Below are 22,009 nucleotides of genomic sequence, written 5' to 3'. Positions count from 1 at the left end.
CTTTATGCTGCATTATTAAATGCTCCCATATTAATCCTTTATATTTGCAATATTACACGTAAGACAAAACATCTTCCACATTTCTCTGGTTTTCAGCCTCTATCACACTTTTGCAAAATTATACCGTTAGATACCTTATCACAAAGCATTTGTAGCTCTCTTCCACCCAACAGAAAATGTGATGAATCCCAGAGGAAGTATTGAACAACAAATATAGGAAAAAACAGTTGTAAACTCAGTCCTGAATCCACAAGAAATAAGACTTTCTTTTTATAGGAGTTTAACTACACATTGAATGTTACTTGGAGCATTGTTGCTATATTAACTCAGCAGAACTACATCCTTTTACATGTGTTCAAACATCTGAAGAGAATTGCAAATTCAAAGGCTTACCAGAGAGGTTACTGCAGTTTCAATTAAGGTACACTTTTCATTTTGGTAAGTGTGACATCAAAGCCAAAGAGAGATATCAAAAACACAAGCCCTGGGTATCTATTTTACCAGATGAATAACTGTTGCAGCATTCATGATAGAAGAACTCCACAGGACTTTAATCTATCACAAATGCTGCAACAATTCTTCAGCCAGGAAAGAGAATGCATCCTCTAAATTCTTAGTACAAGCATCTTAAGTTGGGTCAAAATGTCTTAACAAGATGAGCAAGTTTTCCTTGTAATTCAGTGACAGTTTAAATGCTAAATTGGCATTCCAACAGTGGTTCAGTACATCAAGTACACATCAAGAGCTGTATCATATGACCACAGAATATAGGGCCAATTCACATGGAGGAAAAAAATATTGGTATAGTGGATATATTGTGGGGGCAGCAAGATTGTGCCTGCTCTCTCTGTCCCAATACTTCAGAAAAAACATGTAACTGGTGCTTACTGGCTTGCATCCAAAGGTTCCCTTGCTGCTAAGAAACACTCCTTCCTATAGAAGAAGAGAACCTTTAGATGCCATTTCTTATGATTAGTATCCAATTTGCATAGACCAGACAACCAGTGATTCTTACCTTCTCGTAACACAGAGTAAATGTCACAAAAATAGGAACTCCATGTTCGACAATATATGTGTACAAGCAAATTATTATTATTATTTATTAACTTTTATATACCACCTTATTTGCTAAAAAGCCATCAAGGAGGTGCGATTCCATATTACACCCAGAGTATGAACATAAGCTGTGACTGGGTTCAAAGCATATACCATCCTGCTACTCCACTGCACGCCAACATAATATCGTGGCTGTTATAACAGAGAGAGGAGCTGTAGTTTACCATTCACCTCTCTTATTCCCTGTAGTAATGGCACAGGCAGTATATGAAATCAGGAAAACCACTGAATTACGAATCCCAAGCACTGAGTTCCATAATTAAGATCATAATTAAGTGGACTGAGATGTCAAAACTATCTCTGCTAGACTACTGCAGACATATCTGACTGTACATCCGATGGAAGGATTGTGTTACTTCTGTTCAGTAGATCTCCTAGCACAGTTCTAGCCCTCGATGCATTCCATTTAGTAACAAAAGTTTAGTTTCAAGCAAAACATTCTTGGCCCCTGGCCTTTGCAGCCCAGCCTCAACCATATGGACACATCACATTATGCGTCAAAGTGCTCCCGAGGCATGGTTCTGCTGCACCACTCTGCAGCAAAACCCAGTACATTACAAAAGGCCATAAACAACAAATGTGGTTACCTTGCCTATAGGTCTTGTTTGGAACTTGCGTCCCTGGAAGATTTTCTATTTAAGAGGATTTAGTGTCATTAGACAATAAATATTAGGACCCTGAAGGAGTCATAAAACGTCAAATGGATTACCTTAGGAGCTCCAAGCTTTCTTGATCTACACAGTGTTATTGACAGCTGGGCTTAAATTATAAAAAGGTAACAAAAAAAATTAGATTATATGGCCAGTGACAGTAACCAGAGAAAGATACCATCACTAAAAGGGAGAGCTCTGTTTTCCTGAGGACATTACATTCTTGGCAAAATTCTATCAGTTATGCTTCTTTGCAACTGTAGTGATTCCAGTGCATCCAAGAATCACTTCAAATGGGTTCTGTGATTGAAAAAAGGGAGGGCCTCGCATGATTTACCACTGAGCAAGTATAAAACATTTATCTTGGGAAAACTCTTCCTCCCCTACCAAAAAGAAGAAAAGAAACGTCAACCTTCCAGACTGTAATTTCTACACATTCCTCCTACTCACTCCAGGGAGAAAAGAGCAGAAATGAAAGTATCCTTGATACTGATAAACTCAGACTTTATACCTAACTATGGAATTAAAATCCTGAAATATGCAGTCTTAAATAAACAGATCCTCATTTTCTAAAAGGAGAAAGGGGGGAAGCAAAACAGTTGTTATTTAAGGACAAGGGGGTGGAGAGAACAGCAACCTGTGAAAACTATGCACTTGAAGAGATCAGGAAGCAAATGTTACTCTCCCTTGACTATAAGGCTGAAAAATAAATTATCATTCATTTTCAGCTCACTGTCCCCTTCTATAGAGACTTTGCCAAGCTGGATGTGTCATATGCCAACAAAGCCAAGGTGGGGAGTCTGAAGTTTCTATCTCAGAGTGTAAAGTAGATTGAGGGAGAACAAAATTTGTGATTCAGAAGAGACAGCATGCATGTTCCAATTCACGACCAAAATGAATATAGGCAGTGCAAACAATTCCCACATCATAAAACTCTCTAAGGGCAAGCATTCACTAGTGGCCATGCAAGACAGACTTCTCCTCCTGCTGCCAGATGTCTAGGCTTGTTAAATTAACCGTTAATAACAATTACACAGAATTTTGTTCTTGTTTTTAAAACCAAGCAATCACATTGCGCAATTACTGATACCCATACCTATGATCAGCTCTAGTCAGAGATAGCTAAATACACTGAAAGTTACAGCTCTTCTTTTCATGGGCACTAAAAGCTGATGGATTCAACAGGCAACTGTTCATGCCCTATGATCACATAGAGGTGAAAATAGTCATTCATGTAGGTTTCTTAAAATCAGGGACTAGGAACGATGGGAGGTGTAGGCCAACAGATCTGGAAGACACCAGGTTAGAAAAGGCTGGTATAATTTGTCCTCCTTTGAGACTGTTTCCAGGGTGGTCTTTAGAGATCCCCTTGAGTATTTTTTGATAAACCGACATCTTTATTACTGAGGAGGTAGCAAAATGTTAAAGTTTATTATATCTCTCAAACCTGTTATGGCTGCCAGTCCTTACCTTGTCATTTTTTTTCTTTTACTGAGATCTGCATTTTGTATTATTGGTTGGTTGACTGTAATAAATGTACTAATTATTCATGACCCTCGCTTCTAAAGGAAGGCCCTGTGATTAACATGATTTACTTTAACCACAATTTCTAAGGGGCAGTATCCACTGTGCTCCCACTGCTTCCACTGTGCTCACAGGACCCACTGCAAGTGCAACAGGAACTAGAACTTCCAGAAGGAACCATGGACATGAGCAGAAACACTCATTTCCAAAATGGGACAGGCAAGCGGAGCTCCCTTCTGAGAACTCCACTGACCTGCACCATTCCACAAACTAGCATTTCTGCTTGCTTCTGGAACTGCTAGGTTCCCATTGTGCTAGTGACAGGTCCCACTAGAGCGGGGACAGTATTGGATGCTGCCCAAAGTTTGGCCAACTTGACAGTCCAGGGCTCCTTTAAAAGAGCAAAACTCAAATGCTATAAGCCAAAGATGGCAAAAGTAGATATGTGTGGTATATTTCCCATCTATCTATCTATCTATCTATCTATCTATCTATCTATCTATTGCATTTATATCCTGCCTTTTCCTCCAAGAAGCTCAAGGTGGCATACATCATCACTCGCCTCCTCTCCATTTTATCGTCACAACAATCCTGTGAGATAGGTTAAGTTGAGAGCCACTGACTGGCCCGAAGTCACCCAGTGAGCTTCATGGCTGAGTGGGGATTAGAACCTGGATCTCCTGAGTCCAACACTCTAACCATTACACCACACTGGCTCTCAAAAAATCCTTTCTTACCACACACACCGAATGGTCTGTTGCACATTTTCCCAGACCAGGCTTTCCTAGGCAGGCATTTCAGGATTCTGTCTACTAGCCCTGAAATCCCCAGTTTTCATAGAATCATAGAATAGTAGGGTTGGAAGGGGCTTACAAGGCCATCGAGTCCAACCCCCTGCTCAATGCAGGAATCCAAGTCAGAGCATCCCTGACAGATGGCTGTCCAGCCTCGTCTTGAAGGCCTCCAGTGTGGGACAGCCCACCACCTCCCTAGGTAATTGGTTCCATTGTCGTATTGCTCTGACAGTCAGGACGTTTCTCCTGCTGTTCAGCCGGAATCTGGCTTCCTGTCACTTGAGCCCATTATTCCGTGTCCTGCACTCTGGGATGATCGAGAAGAGATCCTGGCCTTCTTCTCTGTGACAACCTTTCAAGTACTTGAAGAGTGCTATCATATCTCCCCTCAGTCTTCTCTTCTCAAGGCTAAACGTGCCCAGTTCTTTCAGTCTCTCTTCATAGGCCTTTGTTTCCAGTCCCCTGATCATCTTGGTTGCCCTCCTCTGAACCCTCTCCAGTTTGTCTGCATCCTTCTTAAAGTGTGGTGCCCAGAACTGGACACAGTACTCCAGATGAGGCCTAACCAGTGATGAGTAGAGGGGAACTAGTAATTCCCGGGAATTGGAAGCTATGCTTCTATTAATGCAGCCCAAAAGAGCATTGGCCTTTTTTGCAGCCACATCACATTGTTGGCTCATATTCAGCTTGTGATCAACAACAATTCCAAGATCTTTCTCGCTTGTAGTGTTGTTGCGCCACATATCCCCCATCCTGTAACTGTGCATTTGGTTTCTTTTTCTTAGGTGCAGAACTTGGCATTTATCCCTATTAAATGTCATTCTGTTGTTTTCTGCCCAGCGCTCCAGTCTATCCAGATCACTTTGAATTTTGTTTCTGTCTTCCAAAGTATTAGCTATCCCGCCCAATTTGGTGTCATCTGCAAATTTGATGAGCATTCCCTGCACCTCCTCCTCCAAGTCATTAATAAAAATGTTGAAGAGCACTGGGCCCAGGACTGAGCCCTGTGGCACCCCGCTCGTTACCTCTCCCCAGTTTGAGAAGGTCCCATTGATAAGCACGCTTTGAGTCTGATTCTGTAGCCAACTGTGGATCCACCGGATCGGTGTTTCATCTAGCCCACTTCGAGCTAGTTTGCTCATCAGGATATCATGGGGCACTTTGTCGAAAGCTTTGCTGAAGTCAAGGTATATGATGTCTACAGCATTCCCACGGTCTACAAGGGAGGTTACTTGATCAAAAAATGAGATCAGATTTGTCTGGCAGGACTTGTTTTTGACAAATCCATGTTGGCTTCAAGTAATCACGGCATTGTTGTCAAGGTGCTTCCAGATGGATTGCTTGATCATCCGCTCCAGAATTTTCCCTGGGATTGATGTCAGACTGACTGGTCTGTAGTTCCCAGGTTCCTCCTTTTTACCTTTTTTGAAGAGAGGGACAACGTTAGCCCTCCTCCAGTCATCTGGCACTTCCCCCGTCCTCCATGATTTCTCAAAGAGAATAGACAGCGGTTCTGAGAGTTCTTCTGCCAGTTCCTTTATTACTCTAGGATGCAGTTCATCTGGCCCTGGAGATTTGAACTCATTCAAAGTCATTAGGTGTTCCTTGACCATATGCCTATCGATCTCAAGCTGCAATTCTGCCCCTTCAGCCTGCACTTTGCCTTTGCCAGGGGGGTCATAGACCCTCTTTTGGGAGAAGACTGAGCCAACGTAGGAATTGAGCACCTCTGCCTTCTCTTTGTCATCTGTTATCGTTTTGCCATCCTTATTTAATAGCTGAACAACCATTTCTTTCCTCTGCCTTTTACGATGCACATAGCTGAAGAAAGCCTTTTTGTTGTTTTTAGCATCCCTCGCTAACCTCAGCTCGTTCTCAGCTTTAGCCTTCCTGACACCATCCCTGCAATTCTGTGCTACCTGCCTGTACTCTTCCTTTGTTACTTGGCCTTCTTTCCACTTCCTATATGTGTCCTTTTTTGTTTTCAGGTCGTCCCTAAGCTTTTTGTGAAGCCACATTGACTTCTTCTGTTGTCTTCCACCTTTTCTTCTTGTTGGAATTGTTTGTGATTATTGTGCCTTGAGAATTTCCATTTTTAAAAGCTCCCACCCATCTTGGACTCCTTTTCTCGTTAGCGTCGCTTGCCATGGGACCTTACTGATCATTGTTCTGAGTTTATGAAAATCGGCTTTCCTAAAATCCAGGGTACGCGTTTGACTACACTTGGCTTTTGCTTCCCTTAGAACCAAGAACTCAAGTGCAACATTGTCGCTTTCCCCCAGAGTTCCTGTAACTGCTACTTGATCCACTAAGTCATCTCTGTTGATTAGGATCAAGTCAAGGATAGCTCATCCTCTAGTTCCTTCCTCTACTTTCTGTAGGAGGAAGTTATCTGCCACACAAGTCAGGAATTTCCTGGAGGGGCCATGTTTTGCAGAATTTGTCTCCCAACAAATATCAGGGAAATTGAAGTCCCCCATTACTACTACATCATGCTTCCTTAAAACATGGGCTATTTGCTTTTCAAAAGTTTCATCCTTGTCTTCTCCTTGGTTGGGTGGCTGGTAGTAGACTCCGACCACCAGGTTCCTTTTATTCTTTGCTCCATTTATTTTGATCCAGATGCTCTCGATGGGGCTACCAAGCTCATCCTCCTGTATTTCTGTGCAGAGATATGTATTTTTCACATACAGTGCAAACCCACCTCCCTTTCTGTTCCTCCTGTTCTTTTTGAACAAGTTATATCCTTCAACTGCTGTATTCCAGTCATGAGAGTCATCCCACCAAGTCTCAGTTATACCTATCAAGTCATAATTTCCCTCCTGTATTAAGAGTTCAAGTTCGTTCTGTTTGTTTCCTATACTCTGGGCATTAGTATATAGACATCGAAGACCATGTGCTTCATAGTCTGGCTTTCTTCCTACATGTGTCTGAAGACTATTATTGGGTGCTATCAGAGCTGTTCTCTCCGTTGCAGTGCATGCGCCTACGTCCATTGTTACCCCCAACATTACATCTCCCTTCCCTGTAGGATTCAGTTTAAAGCCTGAATTCAGTTTAAAGGCTTTAAACTGAATCCTTTAGTTTAGGATTCAGTTTAAAGCATTGTTTTGATACTAACAATGTTGTTACCGGGCAGAAGTACAGTTACACAGCTTTGGTGCATGTTTTCATTTCTGCCTTAGCCAGGAGACCTGGATCCTATTACAAAGTTAGGACACTGGAGTTTTAAGAAAAGGCAGAACCATTAGTCCTCTCTTTGTGCTGTTGTTCTACCTAATGGCAGGCATAGGAGACAAGTGGGCTGCTCTGAGTCCTGGAAAGCACAGGAACTATGCCGCCATCTTGGACTCTCAAAAATGGCCTGACTTTCAGAACCTATATATGTGTCTTGAGCTGTGCTTGGTACTACAACCTAAGCCAAGCAGTGAAGAGAGGTATTGATCTACTGTAAGTAGTCCTTTATTTTGGACTAGTTCTAATTTATGATAAATAAATGTAATAAATTATTTTATTTAATAAGAGCTGTCTAAATGAAGATGTTTGCCTAATTTGTTTGGCTACACACATTCTTGAAAAAGGATTTAATGCTCAGATTTGCAAGAAGAACTCTGGAGCAGCTCTTCCCCATCCAGAGTGTCCCAATCTCTGCTGTCAGCAATTGCTATGGAGAAATGTACCTGTAGTATAAAGAGGTTTAAAAATGTATACAGATCCATTGAGACCTAATTACCAACCTGGGTTCCCAAACAAAAGAGGCAGGGCTCCTCTACTTTGCATAAATGTGTAGATGAGGGAATTTGTGTATGTGCAGCTAAGTAGAAGAAAAAGGAATGTTAGACAGGAAGCAAGTCAGAGGCAGGGTGCTCCTATGTCCTACAAATGGTTGGCACATAGTGTGGTGTTTTAATACCCAGAACTGACTTTGCACAATTACAGAAACTGCTGAGTTTTCCTGCTAGTAAGGTTTTAGGGCCTACGAAATTCCCAGGAAGTACTGCTCCCACTACTGCACTGCTGCTGTAGTACATTTTGGGTAAAAAGGCCAGGTCAGGAAGTGTCTGAGTTTATTTATGAGCCATCACTGAAATTAAGAGAGATTCTGGATTGTTTGCATTTCTGAACTGTGAAGCAGTTATTTCTCGATCCCCCCCATTTATTCACCTTCTCATTTCTAAATTCTTCTCCATCCCTATACCACACGGTAAGGAAGAAAACCCCAAAGCAGCTCTTTGGTAGACTGGTATTTGATTTAGGTTATCTGAAGCAACAGGGAACTATCCCCTTGTATCGATGTCTGTATACCGGTTGATGGATGAAACGCACAGAAAAGTATTCCAAAGATACTGGCTTTGGCAAGTTATAGGGGCTGTGCAAGGCACCCTAAGAGATGACTCAAAGGGCAAAGCAATGGAAATTTCACACCATTAGTATATTATTGTCACCTTGTGCAAATAATTTGCTACACTCTACTGTTGCGCAGCAAGAGTTTTCACTATTGCTAATTTCCAGGTAGGCTGGTATAGCAAAGCACATGGGAGGGAATTGGAGCACATGGGCTTTCTTGGGCTGTGTGGCTCTGATGCAGAAAGGTTCATATCAGGGTAGTAGTATACCAATGCATACTGCAATGCAAACTGCAACAAACCTAGGGAGAGTTCACGAATTACACTCATGATGGTGTGGGTGTAGACGTGTAGCCAGCATCTTCTCACAAACATACATATGCATGTGTGTAACAAAGGCCAAACAGTCTTTAATTTTAAAAAAACAGAGTGGACTGTATAATGGAGATGGTCAAGGGTGGCCACAGTTCATCACCAAGCTTATCAGGACAATGAAGAAAAATTAGGATATACAATAGCAACAAGATAGAATATAAGGCTTAATTTGTTTCTACAGTGACTTGCAATCCTTTAATGACAGTCTCTGTAGAACTCCAAACATTCATTTGTTTTAAGTGAAAATTGTACTCTACCCCATGATAATTCAGCTTTTGCTTATTTGCAAAAGTACATGAAAGATGCAGCACATTCTGATAATTTATTGAGGTGCAAGATTATGTTAAATCTTGGCTCTCTCCTACAGTGATGGCTTTTAGTGCTGTTGCTGCCAAATGACTGCCACAGAGTCCTAAAGATGGAAAATAAATAGGTTTGCTGGAGGGAAGGCATTTAATCCTGCATGTAGGTCATTAGATAAAGGAAGATTAGAATTATTGGAAGGAGTTCTGGAATATTTGATGGGGTCTTATATCAATTAATTGGGAAGTCAACAATTTTGCTCATAAATACAAGCAAGTTTTAAAGCAGCTTTAAATAGTGTACATGTTTATTAATGATCTAGAAAGAGATAAAAAGCTTGTAAATTCAATTTTAAGATGATCCCATGATAATAGCCACTATCAACAGAAAACATAATATAAAAGATATTTAGATATTTTAGAAATATAGGCTGGGAGAGAGGACAAATATTCATCCTCTTGAATGAATATTGAGCAGGGGGTTGGACTCGATGGCCTTGTAGGCCCCTTCCAACCCTACTATTCTATGATTCTATCCTAGACAGTGATATGTCAAAGACGAGAGTTTCTAATATGTAAAAAAAGATTTATATTGAAGGGATCCCAAGAGTTAAAACTGACAGACAGTCCTGAACCAATCAGTAAATCAGTTACCACTTGGCCCTTTCAACTATGACATTCTAGACATCCAGTGACACCCTATCTCCCACCCTACAAGATCCAGTGCCTCAACAGTCATTATGAAGAAGACTCAAATAGTCCAAAATAAAGTAAGGCAGCTTCTACAGAAAACAGCAGCACATGAAATAAGACTTCATGATTGTGATTTCCTTGTTGCAGAAAGACATGCAACCATGGTTGGTCGGATTGGGGTTATTGTCACTGCAGCATCTTTGGCCACAGGGCAACAAGCCTACCAAGTCCTTACTACACAATGACTCTTAATTGGAAAAGTAGTAGAGAATTCAGACTACCTGAGATTAAAAAAAAAGTGTACAAGTTTCATAGTCTCTTGCTTGAACTCCTAATTTTGAGACACATACGGTTTAAACAAATGTTTAAATCTAAATCTTCTTAAAATGCTATTCCTTCCACTTATGTAAGTGATATGACAGAGAGAAAGATAAGGAGACTGGATGGACAGATAGACTGATATAACAAGAGGTTCCACTCATGTCCAGAGTTGCTTTAAGAAGTGCTAGTTCCTGTTGTGTTAGCAATAGGTCCCACAGGCACAATGGGATTAGCAGAGGTGCAGCAGCAGTACTGGATACTGCCCTATGGTGTTGGCTAGGCTCACAGTCTGGAATGTTCCTCCGTACACAATTTTCCTAGACACAGAAAAATAACATATGGGAAGAAGGCTTTTAGTCTAGCCTTCTCTCTGATGTGCATTCTGATCTGATACACCCCAGACACAGGTTTACTCCTGCACTGAAAGCCAAACTACTCATTACTCGAATTGTGTAGTGCATAGCTGAGGCTTTCCTTTAGTGTAAGTGTGCATGGCCCCAATTTGGATCAGAATCACTGTGCCCCAGGAGAGGACGATTAAGCCTCCCCCCCCCACATTTTCCCCTGAAATTCCCTCCCCCCCAGGCCAATTGGGGTGGTGGTTAACAAAAGAAAAAGTTTCCACTGGGATCAATTGAGGGTTTTTTCTTTTATTAACCCCCTGTGTGTATATGGTGTGGGGAGAATTTCAGGAAGTAAACACTGAGGGGGAGGTTTAATCCTCCTCTCCCAGACCACAGTTGTCTTGATCTGAACTGGGGCCTCACACACTGGAGTAAAAAAGAAAAAAAAGATCAGCGATATGTTATGTAATTAGCTTTGAGAAGCTGGTCTGAGATTGTTGAAAGTTTCAGGCAGTAATAATAAGCACATCCATCTAATATTAGTTTCCAGAATGGGACAGGTCAGCAGTGTTCCCTTCTGCATGCTCCACTGACCTGACCTGTCCTGGAAATGAGTGTTCCCGCTCTTTCCACTTGGTTCCGCAACTGCTAGCTTCCCACTACACTAGCGCTGGGTCCCACTAGTGTGTGGGCAACACTGGATACTGCCCAAGGTCTGTACAGCTAAGTTCGAATACAGGCTTATTACCTTATGAGAACTAGGGCTTCAGGAAATGTAGCAGACTGGTGGGGGAGGAATCCCATGCATGTGAGGGTTTTACAGGGTAGGCATGCACTTAAACTTACCTGAGCGAGCTGATGGGAGATACCAAGGGCAGCTCATATTCACATATGTGCCTGGCACTCCATCAGGCCAGCATACAGATCCATCAAATGTCCTGTTGCAGAACTTGCCTTCTGTAAACAGAGCATATTTGAAGAGCAGTCAGCAGAAAATAAAGCAGCTATATTATTTTATTTATTTATCACATTTCTATACCCCCACCCTCACCCCCGCCCAATAGCCGAAGCTCTCTGGGTGATTTACAGAAGGTAAAACATTAAATGCAATATAAAAAGTTTAAAAGCCATTTACATAAAAGCACACAGACAATATACACAAACAACATATAACTAAACATATAACATATAACTTCTTCTGACTGGATGGAGGGTGCTCAATCTGTTCGGGATGGGGTTGCATTCCCCCTGAAGGAGCAGGTCCATAGCTTGGGGGTTTTCCTTGAGCCATCTTTGTCACATGAGGCTCAGGTGGCCTCAGTGGCACAGAGTGACTTCTACCAACTTCGGTTGTTGGTCCAGCTATGCCCCTTTCTGGACAGGGTTAACTTGGCTTCAGTTGTTTATGCTCTAGTAATCTCCAACTTAAATTACTGCAACGCACTCTATGTGACGCTGCCTTTGAAAACGGTTCAGAAATTGCAGCTCGTGCAAAATGCGGCGGCCAGATTGCTAACGGGGACCAGAAGTTCCGAACATATAAGACCGACTCTGGCCTGCTTGCACTGGCTGCCTGTATGTTTCTGAGTCCAATTCAAGGTGCCAGTTTTAACCTATAAAGCCTTATAGACGTATACTACCCTCAGCATCTAAGGCCCTCCTCCGGCTGCCTACACCGAGGGAAGCTCAGAAGATGGTGACAAGGGAGAGGGCCTTTTCGGTGGTGGCCCCCAAATTATGGAATGATTTCCCCAATGAGGCCCATCTGGCACCAACAATGTTACCTTTTTGGCATCAGGTTAAGACTTTCTCTTCTCCCAGGCATTCAACAGTATATGATAAGTGCTTAATCAATCCTGGAATGTCTTATGGTTAGGGTTGCTTGTTTTTGAGATTGTTTGTTTCAAGTTGTTTTAGATATGTTTCTTTTGTGTATATTGTCTGTTTGTGTGTTTTTTATGTAAATGGTTTTTAATCTCTGTATATTGTATTTCTAATGTTTTTAATCTTTGTAAACCACCCATAGAGCTCTGGCTATTGGGTGGCATAGAAATATAGATGATGATGATGATAAACAACTTTGAACAGTCAGTCATAACTAAAGACCCCCATATGTTCCTCCCATGTGTGCCTGCCTGGACCCTAAGATCATCCTCAGCAGTCCTTCTCCGTGAGCCCCTGCCAAAGGAAATGAGGTGGGTGGCTACCAGGAAGAGAGCCTTTTCTGCTGTGGCACCTCGGCTGTAGAATGAGCTCCCTAGAGAGGTTTGCCTGGCACCTACATTGTATTCCTTCTGGCACCAGGTGAAGGCCTTTTTATTCTCCCAAGCATTTTAAAATTTTAGCTTTCTAGTCTTTTTGCTTTGGTGTTTTAAATCTGTATTTCAAATCTCTGCATTGCTGCTATGTTTTATTCTGGTTTTATTCTGGTTGTATTGTTATACTGTGGTTTTAATGCTTTTATATTTTATATTGTTCTATCCTGTGCTTTTTGGTTTTAATTTTTGTGAACCACCCAGAGAGCTTCGGCTGTTGGGCGGTATAGAAATAATAATTAAAAAAAACCAAGACACATCCAGGACCAATTAAAACTCATAACGTGCTGCCAAATTCCTGGGGAAAAAGATAGGTCTTAACCTGGCACTGAAAAGTTAACCATGTTGGCACCAGGCAGACCTCATCGGGGAGCTCGTTCCACAGATGGGGGGCCACCACTAAGAAAGCCCTCTCCCTTGTTGCTGCTTCCAAGCTTCCCTTGGAGGAGGCACTCGGAGGAGGACCTTAGATGTTAAGTGTAGAGTATGGGTAGGTTCATTTCGGGAGAGGCGTCCAATCGGGTATTGTGGTCTCAAGCCATGTGGGGCTTTATAGGTCAAAACCAGCACCCTGAATTGAGCTCAGAAGCCTATAGGCAGCCAGTGCAAGTGGGCCAGAGTCGGTATTATATGTGTGGACCTTCTAGTCCCAGTTATCAATCTGGCCGCTGCGTTTTGCACGAGCTGCAGCTTCTGAACCATCTTCAAAGGCAGCCCCATGTAGAGCGCATTGCAGTAATCTAACTTGGAGGTTACCAGAGCATAGACAACAGAAGCCAGGTTACCCCTGTCCAGATATGGGTATAGCTGGGCTACCAACCGAAGTTGGTAGAAGGCACTCCGTGCCACTGAGGCCACCTGAGCCTCAAATGACAAAGATGGTTCCAGGAGGAACAGGTTGAACATCCTCCATCCAGTCAACAGAACCACCCACCAACAGCCTCCCAGTCTTGTCTGGATTGAGCTTCAGTTTATTAGCCCTCATCCAGTCCATTGTCGCAGCAGGCACTGATTCAGCATATCCACAGACTCACCTGAAGAAGATGAAAAGGAGAAATAGAGCTGCATATCATCATATGAAGCACATGAAGTATATGAAGCAGCAGCATATGAAGTTGTATTGAAATAATCCACTTCAGGTCAGAGAGGATTTAATGTCAAAAGGGGAGGGGGGAATCTAACCCCATTATTTGTCACAATAATTCTAGAGGCCTGTCAAACATCTAGATTGACCAGAAATCCAATTCAGAATGCAGTGTGGTGGGCTTGGGACCAATGAAGGCAGCCGGCTCCGATGTCAGTGCGGCTGTGAATCTGCTCTGGGTTTCAGTCAGAACTCTAAATGAGCTATCCAAGGTGCTGAACCTATTTTAGGGGGATTGGGTTCAGCGCCATGGGTAGCTCCTGTAGAGTTCTGACCGGTACTGACTGAAACCCAGAGCAGATTCACCGCCCCATCAGAGCCACCAGCCTCCTCTGCCTGGGACACTCCCCTCCCTGATAAGCCCTCTCTCACAATCAAACAGAGGGGTGGGGGTGGGATGGCTTCACAACCATTCTAACTTCATCACTCACTTCAAGCCAGAGATTCAAATGACCAGGCGGCAATAACTGTTAATCATCAAAACGATTAAGTACAGATTGCACAAACTGTTCACAGTATTTGCTAGTGCGAGTCCCGGAATGGCCTGGCCATTTATTTAATACATTCATATCTCGCCTTCCTCTATCATGAAACTTGAGGGAGTGTACATGGAGCTCCCAGGCAGCCTCCCAGACCATGCCCTGGGTCATTCTGAACCCCCAGTATAAGATGGCTGTGTTTCATCACCTATTCCAATTGTACCTGCTTACTAGCCAAGCATAACCTCAGTGCTTCTCCACTGACCTCAGCACTTCTCCACTGACCTCAGCGCTTCTCCACTGACCTCAGCTGATATGCAGCAACTCCATGACACTGACTTGAATGGTACCCAGCTTGCTGGGGGAAAGGTAGTCACAACTGGGGAAGGCAATGGCAAACCACCCCACTACAGTTTGCCATGAAAACGCTGGCGTAAGCAGGCGTCCCTCTGGGATCAGTAATGACCTGGTGCTTGCACAGAAGGAACATTTCCTTTCACAGTCAATGGAGCAGCAGCCACCCTTGAAGATACCCAGATATCCTTGTACTTTGCAACACATACGTCTCTGGCATTGCCTTTCCCTAGGTCATACAATTATTCAGAACACTTTAAGCATTTTCCCCAGACAAATTATCTGCTATCATGCTGTTTCAAATAGTAAACTGCATACACTGATGCATTGCTGAAATACCCACACAAAAGGCCACCAATCAGCATTATAGCTTATTCAACATGCTAAAGCCTCAACCAGATTTATTAAAATGTCAGTCTAGGAGTATGGCATAAGCTGTCCAACAGAGCAAAGGGAGATTAATACCTTCTTGCTATTATTGCTATCAGCTAATGTCATTCTCAATTGTAACAGTGTGATTCTGAGAGGTAGCAATGGATTTTTTTTTTCAAAAATTAAGCTGTTTCTGATACATATCAAGTCCTATCCATTCCAGTGGGCTGGGACCAGAATACCCAGCCAAATGCTGCAGCTTTCCCTTCCAAATTACTAGGAGCCTTATGATCAGACAGCTGAACATATGACAGTATTTTTCTTTTCATTCAGTACTTAATGCCTTCTTATAGACAAAATCACCTTAATGCCTTAATGCCTTCTTATAGACAAAAACATTTTGAGATACATGATAAAGCATTCTGCAATGGCATGTTATAAAAGGCAGTCCAGTATGTTTTAAAATATGTTTTAAAAGGCAGTCCAATATGAGAAAATGTGTTCTACACTTAGTTACCATCTTCATATACTTCTGTTAAATTTTGAGCCGTATTTAGGCATTCTGCTTGAGAGGGAAAGGAACATGTGAGAGGTGGAAGAGGAGACAGAACACCTTAATTGTCAATCAAATTGCACATCTCTTGTCTTTTTTAAACTGTGTGGATTAAGTTACAGTTGCCACTAAACAATAAACACAGAACACCTGGAGAGAATCGCCTAGCATATTCTTGTTCAACTCTTATCCAACATGGCCGATAACATCTCCCTGAGCAAGACTGGGTGTACTGGGAAGGGAGGGAAGTAATAAATATCTTCCTTACTCCTTTGGGTAGTTAAGATAACTATTAAAGAAGCTTTCCTCATCCTGTAGATAACAGTAATTTTAGACCTATCCCAGATATATTATTTGGGGGCAAGTAGACCAAAAGCAGGTAGCGGTTGTTGAGCTCCAGACATTTTCTAATGTAGCTCATTTTTTAGAATCACTTTGGGAACAGAAATGGTGTAATTGCTCTGTGACTTTGATTGATCTGTGTTGGAGGGCAACAGAAGGCATGAAATTCTGCTATCATTCTTCTCAGTGATTTGACACACTGGTGACAGGATCCCTGAGCAGGTGTAAAGAATTGTTATGGCCTGGATAAAGGCAAACAAACCTAGGTTAAGTCCAGTTAAGAAATACACTGAGGACTGGAGTCTGTGTGATCTAGGAACAAGGAGAGTGCCTGTTCTAAGAAGAAGAAGAAAGCCACATCACTTGTAAAATCCAGGTCACTGCTTGGGAGTGCTGGTGGATCTGCCTTCGTCCTACATACACATTATCCAATTGTGGCCAAGATCCCCTTTGATGAACGTAGGTGGGCTTACTACCTGTATGCTTTCCCTGAGGACTTTTAACTTCTTTGGATTGATTAGAGCAGTGTTCTTTGCACTGCCCAACACTACTCAGAAACAGTTAACTGATACACCATGCTGCTGCCCAGATTTGCCAGAGATTATCTGCAATGAGTTGATGGGATTTCACTACTTGCCAGTTAGTTTCTGGACACAACTGGTGCTGGATTTTATCTTTAAAACTGGACAATCTGGGTCCAGAAGTTCTTAGGGCAAACCTAGAGATACTGGAGATATGTGATCTGATCTCCCATCTCTTTACATTTCTTTAAAAACCAGCCCTAAATTGCATTGGGACCATGGCACAAGGCAAGAGGGAGTTTTCGCCTATGTAATTTCGCTGTCTAAATTAGGGAAGACAGGGGGAGATGGTTAAACTCCTCCTCCCGCAGTGCCACGATCCCTTAAAGCCCCACTGGAGGAGACCCCTCTTGTTGAAACTGGCAATTAAGAGTGTCTCTTCCTAGTATGGCATGTTGTTGTTGTTGTTCAGTCGTTCAGTCGTGTCCGACTCTTCGTGACCCCATGGACCATAACACGCCAGGCCCTCCTGTCCTGCACTCTCTCCCGGAGCGTGCTCAAGTTCATATTCATTGCATCGGTGATGCTATCTAGCCATCTCATCCTCTACCGTCCCCTTCTCCTTTTGCCTTCAGTCTTTCCCAGCATCAGGGTCTTTTCCAGGGAGTTTTCTCTTCACATTAGGTGGCCAAAATATTTCAGCTTCAGTATCTGTCCTTCCAATGAGCAGTCAGGGTTGATTTCCTTTAGGATTGACTGATTTGACCTCCTTGCAGTCCAGGGGACTCGTAAGAGTCTTCTCCAGCACCACAGTTCGAAAGCATCAATTCTTTGGCGCTCAGCCTTCCTTATAGTCCAGCTCTCACAGCCATACATTACTACTGGGAAAACCATAGCTTTGATTAGACGGACCTTTGTCGGCAAGGTGATGTCTCTGCTTCTTACTACGCTGTCTAGGTTTGCCATAGCTTTCCACCCAAGGAGCAAGCGTCTTTTAATTTCATGGCTACAGTCACCGTCTGTGGTGATCTTGGAGCCCAAGAAAATAAAATCTGTCACTGCTTCCATTTCTTCCCCTTCTATATGCCAGGAAGTAATGGGGCCAGATGCCATGATCTTCGTTTTTTTAATGTTGAGTTTCAAACCAGCTTTTGCGCTCTCCTCTTTCATCCTCAACAAGAGGCTCCTTAGATCCTCTTCACTTTCTGCCATTAGGGTGGTATCGTCTGCATATCGGAGGTTGTTGATTTTTCTCCTGGCAATCTTAATTCCAACCTGTGATTCATTCAACCTGGTGTTTCTCATGATGTACTCTGCATATAAGTTAAATAAGCAGGGTGACAATATGCAGCCTTGTCGTACTCCTTTCCCAATTTTGAACCACTCGGTTGTTCCATGTCTGGTTCTTACTGTTGCTTCTTGACCCTCGTACAGGTTTCTCAGGAGACAGGTAAGGTGGTCTGGTACTCCCATCACTTTAAGAATTTGCCACAGTTTGTTGTGATCCACACAATCAAATGCTTTAGCGTAGTCAATGAAGCAGAAATAGACGATTTTCTGGAATTCTCTTGCTTTCTCCATGATGCAGCGAAAGTTGGCAATTTGATCTCTAGTTCCTCTGCCTCTTCAAAACCCAGCTTGTACTTCCAGTAGTTCTCGGTTCGCATACTGCTGAAGCCTAGCTTGTAGGATTTTGAGCATCACCTTGCTGGCATGTGAAATGAGAGCAATTGTGCGGTAGTTTGAACACTCTTTGGCATTGCCCTTCTTTGGAATTGGAATGTAAACTGACCTTTTCCAGTCTTGCGGCCACTGCTGAGTGTTCCAAATTTGTTGGCATATTGAGTGCAGCACTTTAACAGCATCATCTTTTAGGATTTTAAATAGCTCAGCTGGAATGCTGTCATCTCCGCTAGCTTTGTTGTTAGTAATGCTTCCTAAGGCCCACTTGACTTCAAGGATGTCCGGCTCAAGTTCAGTGACCACACTATCACGGATATCAGGGACATTAAGATCTTTCCTGTATAGTTCTTCTGTGTATTCTTGCCACCTCTTCTTAATCTCATCTGCTTCTGTTAGGTCCCTGCCTTCTTTGTCCTTTATCATGCCCGTCTTTGCACAAAACGTTCCCTTGAGATCTCCAATTTTCCTGAAGAGATCTCTAGTCTTTCCCATTCTGTTGTTTTCCTCGATTTCTTTGCATTGTTCATTAAGAAGGCCTTCTTGTCTCTCCTTGCTATTCTCTGGAAATCTGCATTCAGTTGGATATATCTTCCCCTTTCTCCCTTGCTTTTCGCTTCCCTTCTTTCCTCAGCTACTTGTAAAGCCTCATCAGACAGCCACTTGGCTTTCTTGCATTTCTTTTTCTTTGGGATGGATTGAGTTGCTGCCTCCTGAATAATGTTACGGACCTCCGTCCATAGTTCCTCAGGCACTCTGTCTATCAGGTCTAATCCCTGAAATCTATTCCTCACCTCCACTGTATATTCATCAGGGATATGATTTAGGTCATACCTGAATGGTTTAGTGGTTTTCCCTACGTTCTTCAATTTAAGCCGAAATGTTGCAACAAGAAGCTCATGATCTGAGCCACAGTCAGCTCCAGGTCTTGTTTTGACTGACTGTATAGAGCTTCTCCATCTTTGGCTGCAAGGTACATAATCAATCTGATTTCGATATTGACCATCTGGTGATGTCCATGTGTAGAGTCGTCTCTTGTGCTGTTGGAAAAGAGTGTTTGCTATGATCAGCGTGTTCTCTTGGCAAAACTCTATTAGCTTTTGTCCTGCTTCATTTTGTACACCAAGGCCATGCCTGCCTGTTATCCTGGTGATTTCTTGACTTCCTACTTTAGCATTCCAATCCCCTATGATGAAGAGGACATCTTTTTTTGGTGTTAGTTCTAGAAGTTGTTGTAGGTCTTCATAGAACCGATCAACCTCAGCTTCTTCGGCATCAGTGGTTGGGGCATAGACTTGAATTACTGTGATGTTGAATGGTTTGCCTTGGATTCATACTGAGATCATTCTATCGTTTTTGAGATTGTACCCCAGTACTGCTTTTCCCACCCTTTTGTTGACTATGAGTGCGACTCCATTTCTTCTAAGGGATTCTTGCCCACAGTAGTAGATATGATGGTCACCTGAATTAAATTCGCCCATGCCTGTCCAGTTTAGTTCGCTGTTTCCCAAGATGTCGATGTTCAGTCTTGCCATCTCACGTTTGACCACCTCCAGCTTACCTTGATTCATTGATCTGACATTCCAGGTTCCTAGACAATATTGTTCTTTACAGCATCGGACTTTCTTTTCACCACCAGACACATCCACAGCTGAGTGTCCTTTCGGCTTTGGCCCAGCCGCTTCACTCTTTCGGGCGCTACTTGGAAATTCCCTCTGCTCTTCCCCAGTAGTATATTGGACACCTTCCGACCTGAGGGGCTCATCTTCCGGCATCATATCTTTTAGCCTTGTGATACGTTCCATGGGGTTTTCTTGGCAAGAATATTGGAGTGGGTTGCCATTTCCTTCTCCAGTGGACCACATTTTGTCAGAACTCTCTGCCATGACCTGTCCGTCTTGGGTGTTCCTGTACGGCATAGCTTATGGCTTCACTGAGTTACGCAAGCCCCTTCGCCACAAGAAGGCAGTGATCCATGAAGGGGATCACTGGTATGAAGGGGATCACTGGTATGGCATACATACATTTAAAATAACCCAATACAACCTTGTCCCATAGGCCTCCTTTGATGAAGGTTATACTGACAGTCAAATCTTCAGAATCATCTTCAGCAACAGTGCCACGATGTGGATTTTTTTTTTTCTGGCAGAGGCCTGCCAAGTTCAGTCTCTTGTAGTTTTAGGAAGATTATAAATATATGTTTGTTTCATCAAGTATTTTTAGCTGGAATGATTAAAGTATTCCTATTACTATCTTGCTTTGATGCCATATGTTTAGAGTACTGTATGCGAAATGTGTGTATCTTCTAACTTTTATTGTATGCTGCCCTGAATGCATTTTAGGGGTACAAGAGCAGGATGTACTTTTTAAAGTATGTATCAAATAGCATACTAAGCATGATCTTTGCCCCTAGAGAGCAAGAAGGCCTAGGAAAGAAAGGCTCATTGGATGAGGTGAATGAGAACCTCTGTTTTTTGTGCATCTCTGTGTGGGTGATAATGTGGGCCAAATTCTAGAACTTAGCAGAATGCCTTCCCTTTTTCCCTTCCACCATAACCTACCTTTAACCAAAGACAAATGATGCCCCTCCAGCATCCTATAGACCAGGTTGATTAACTGGGAGGGAGCGATGGAGCAGAAGGACACTTTCAAGAATTGGAGCAGTATATTGATGGGATATTATCTTTGTGACTGAGTAGCCTTACCTGCCACAGAAGGGGGTGTTTCACGAAGATACTTCAAACACTGAAGCCGATATTCTTCCCAATTCTGCTTTATCGAAGGAATTGAAAAGTGTGGTCTCTGGAGGAAAAGAAAATCTTGTTAGCCAAATTAAATTCTTCTGAAATTATTTTCCCACTGCCTTAAAATACAGTAATTTACATCATGAGGGCCAACTTGCCAAAGTAGCAACAGCTCTCCAGAATTATGAATTAGCACATTATACAGAAGCACACAACTATCCTGAGACAAATAAGCAATCAATCAAGATGAAGATATTCACCAAAATATTTTGTACCTTTGCTACAGAGCAATCCACTCTATGTACCGTCCTTTATCTGCTTATAGAATAAGAAGATGACATTTGCAGACATTCTCATCTTCTGCCCATGCTGGCCTCCTTGAAAAGAACCCTTAGGGTGCAATCCTATCGGGGTGGCCATAAACTTGGAGGCCTACAATCATCCAATGCAGAGCAAGAGGAGAAGCAGAGGTGATCTTTGCCTCCATGCTCTTCCCCCTGCATTTTGGCTAGACAGACATTTTTGCCCATCTAACTGGGGCTGTACAGAGTGGGAGTGGGGGAGGCCTGGGGATACAGCATAAACCGGTTCTACAGGGCAGAGAGCTCATACCTCACTAGTTGGAAACATCATGGAGCATGACTCCATTAAAGAAGCAGCCTCCATACAGAACCAAGTCAAAGTACATGAAGAGAAGGTCAGAACGGGGGGGGGGGGGGTCCTCTTGCAGCCAGGCATAAAACAGTTTGATCTATACCACTCTGTTGCAACATCTTTTTTATTGAGCTCCAAATACATATTTCTTCAGCACCTGGGAGAGTGGACAGCACTCTCCCAGGTAGCATCCTGCTACTAGACAGACCCCTGTGTTCAGCACCAAGTTCTTGTATCAATTCCGAATCCTAGAGCACAACCTGCTCTTCCACCCTACCTCCTCCCCAAAGCTTTAGTAACTGTCCTATTGGTCCCAGCCTGCCCTTTAAACTCAAACAAGGACAATGCACCTGTGACACAACGCTAGATTTGTGGCAAGAGACACA

General features: G+C 42.8%; 1 protein-coding gene across 1 annotated transcript in view; it reads right to left on the bottom strand.

Moving 5' to 3' along the window:
* Nucleotides 1-21,602, bottom strand: part of GLP1R (glucagon like peptide 1 receptor) — a 110,160-nt gene extending 88,558 nt beyond the window's left edge. The window contains exons 1-3 of the mRNA XM_084820456.1: nt 21,582-21,602; nt 20,931-21,027; nt 11,312-11,422 (exon numbers count right to left, since the gene is read on the bottom strand). Coding sequence (XP_084676582.1) covers nt 11,312-11,422; nt 20,931-21,027; nt 21,582-21,602 — 229 coding nt within the window. The remainder of the gene's footprint in view (nt 1-11,311; nt 11,423-20,930; nt 21,028-21,581) is intronic.
* Between the last annotated feature and the right edge of the window lie 407 nt (nt 21,603-22,009).

This window comes from Heloderma suspectum, chromosome 1 (genome assembly GCF_057233095.1).
Source record: "Heloderma suspectum isolate Gila_16-S chromosome 1, 16-S_ref, whole genome shotgun sequence".
Taxonomy (NCBI): domain Eukaryota; kingdom Metazoa; phylum Chordata; class Lepidosauria; order Squamata; family Helodermatidae; genus Heloderma; species Heloderma suspectum.
The sequence above is the reverse complement of the archived record's forward strand: the minus strand, read 5'-3'. Positions and strand labels throughout refer to the sequence as shown.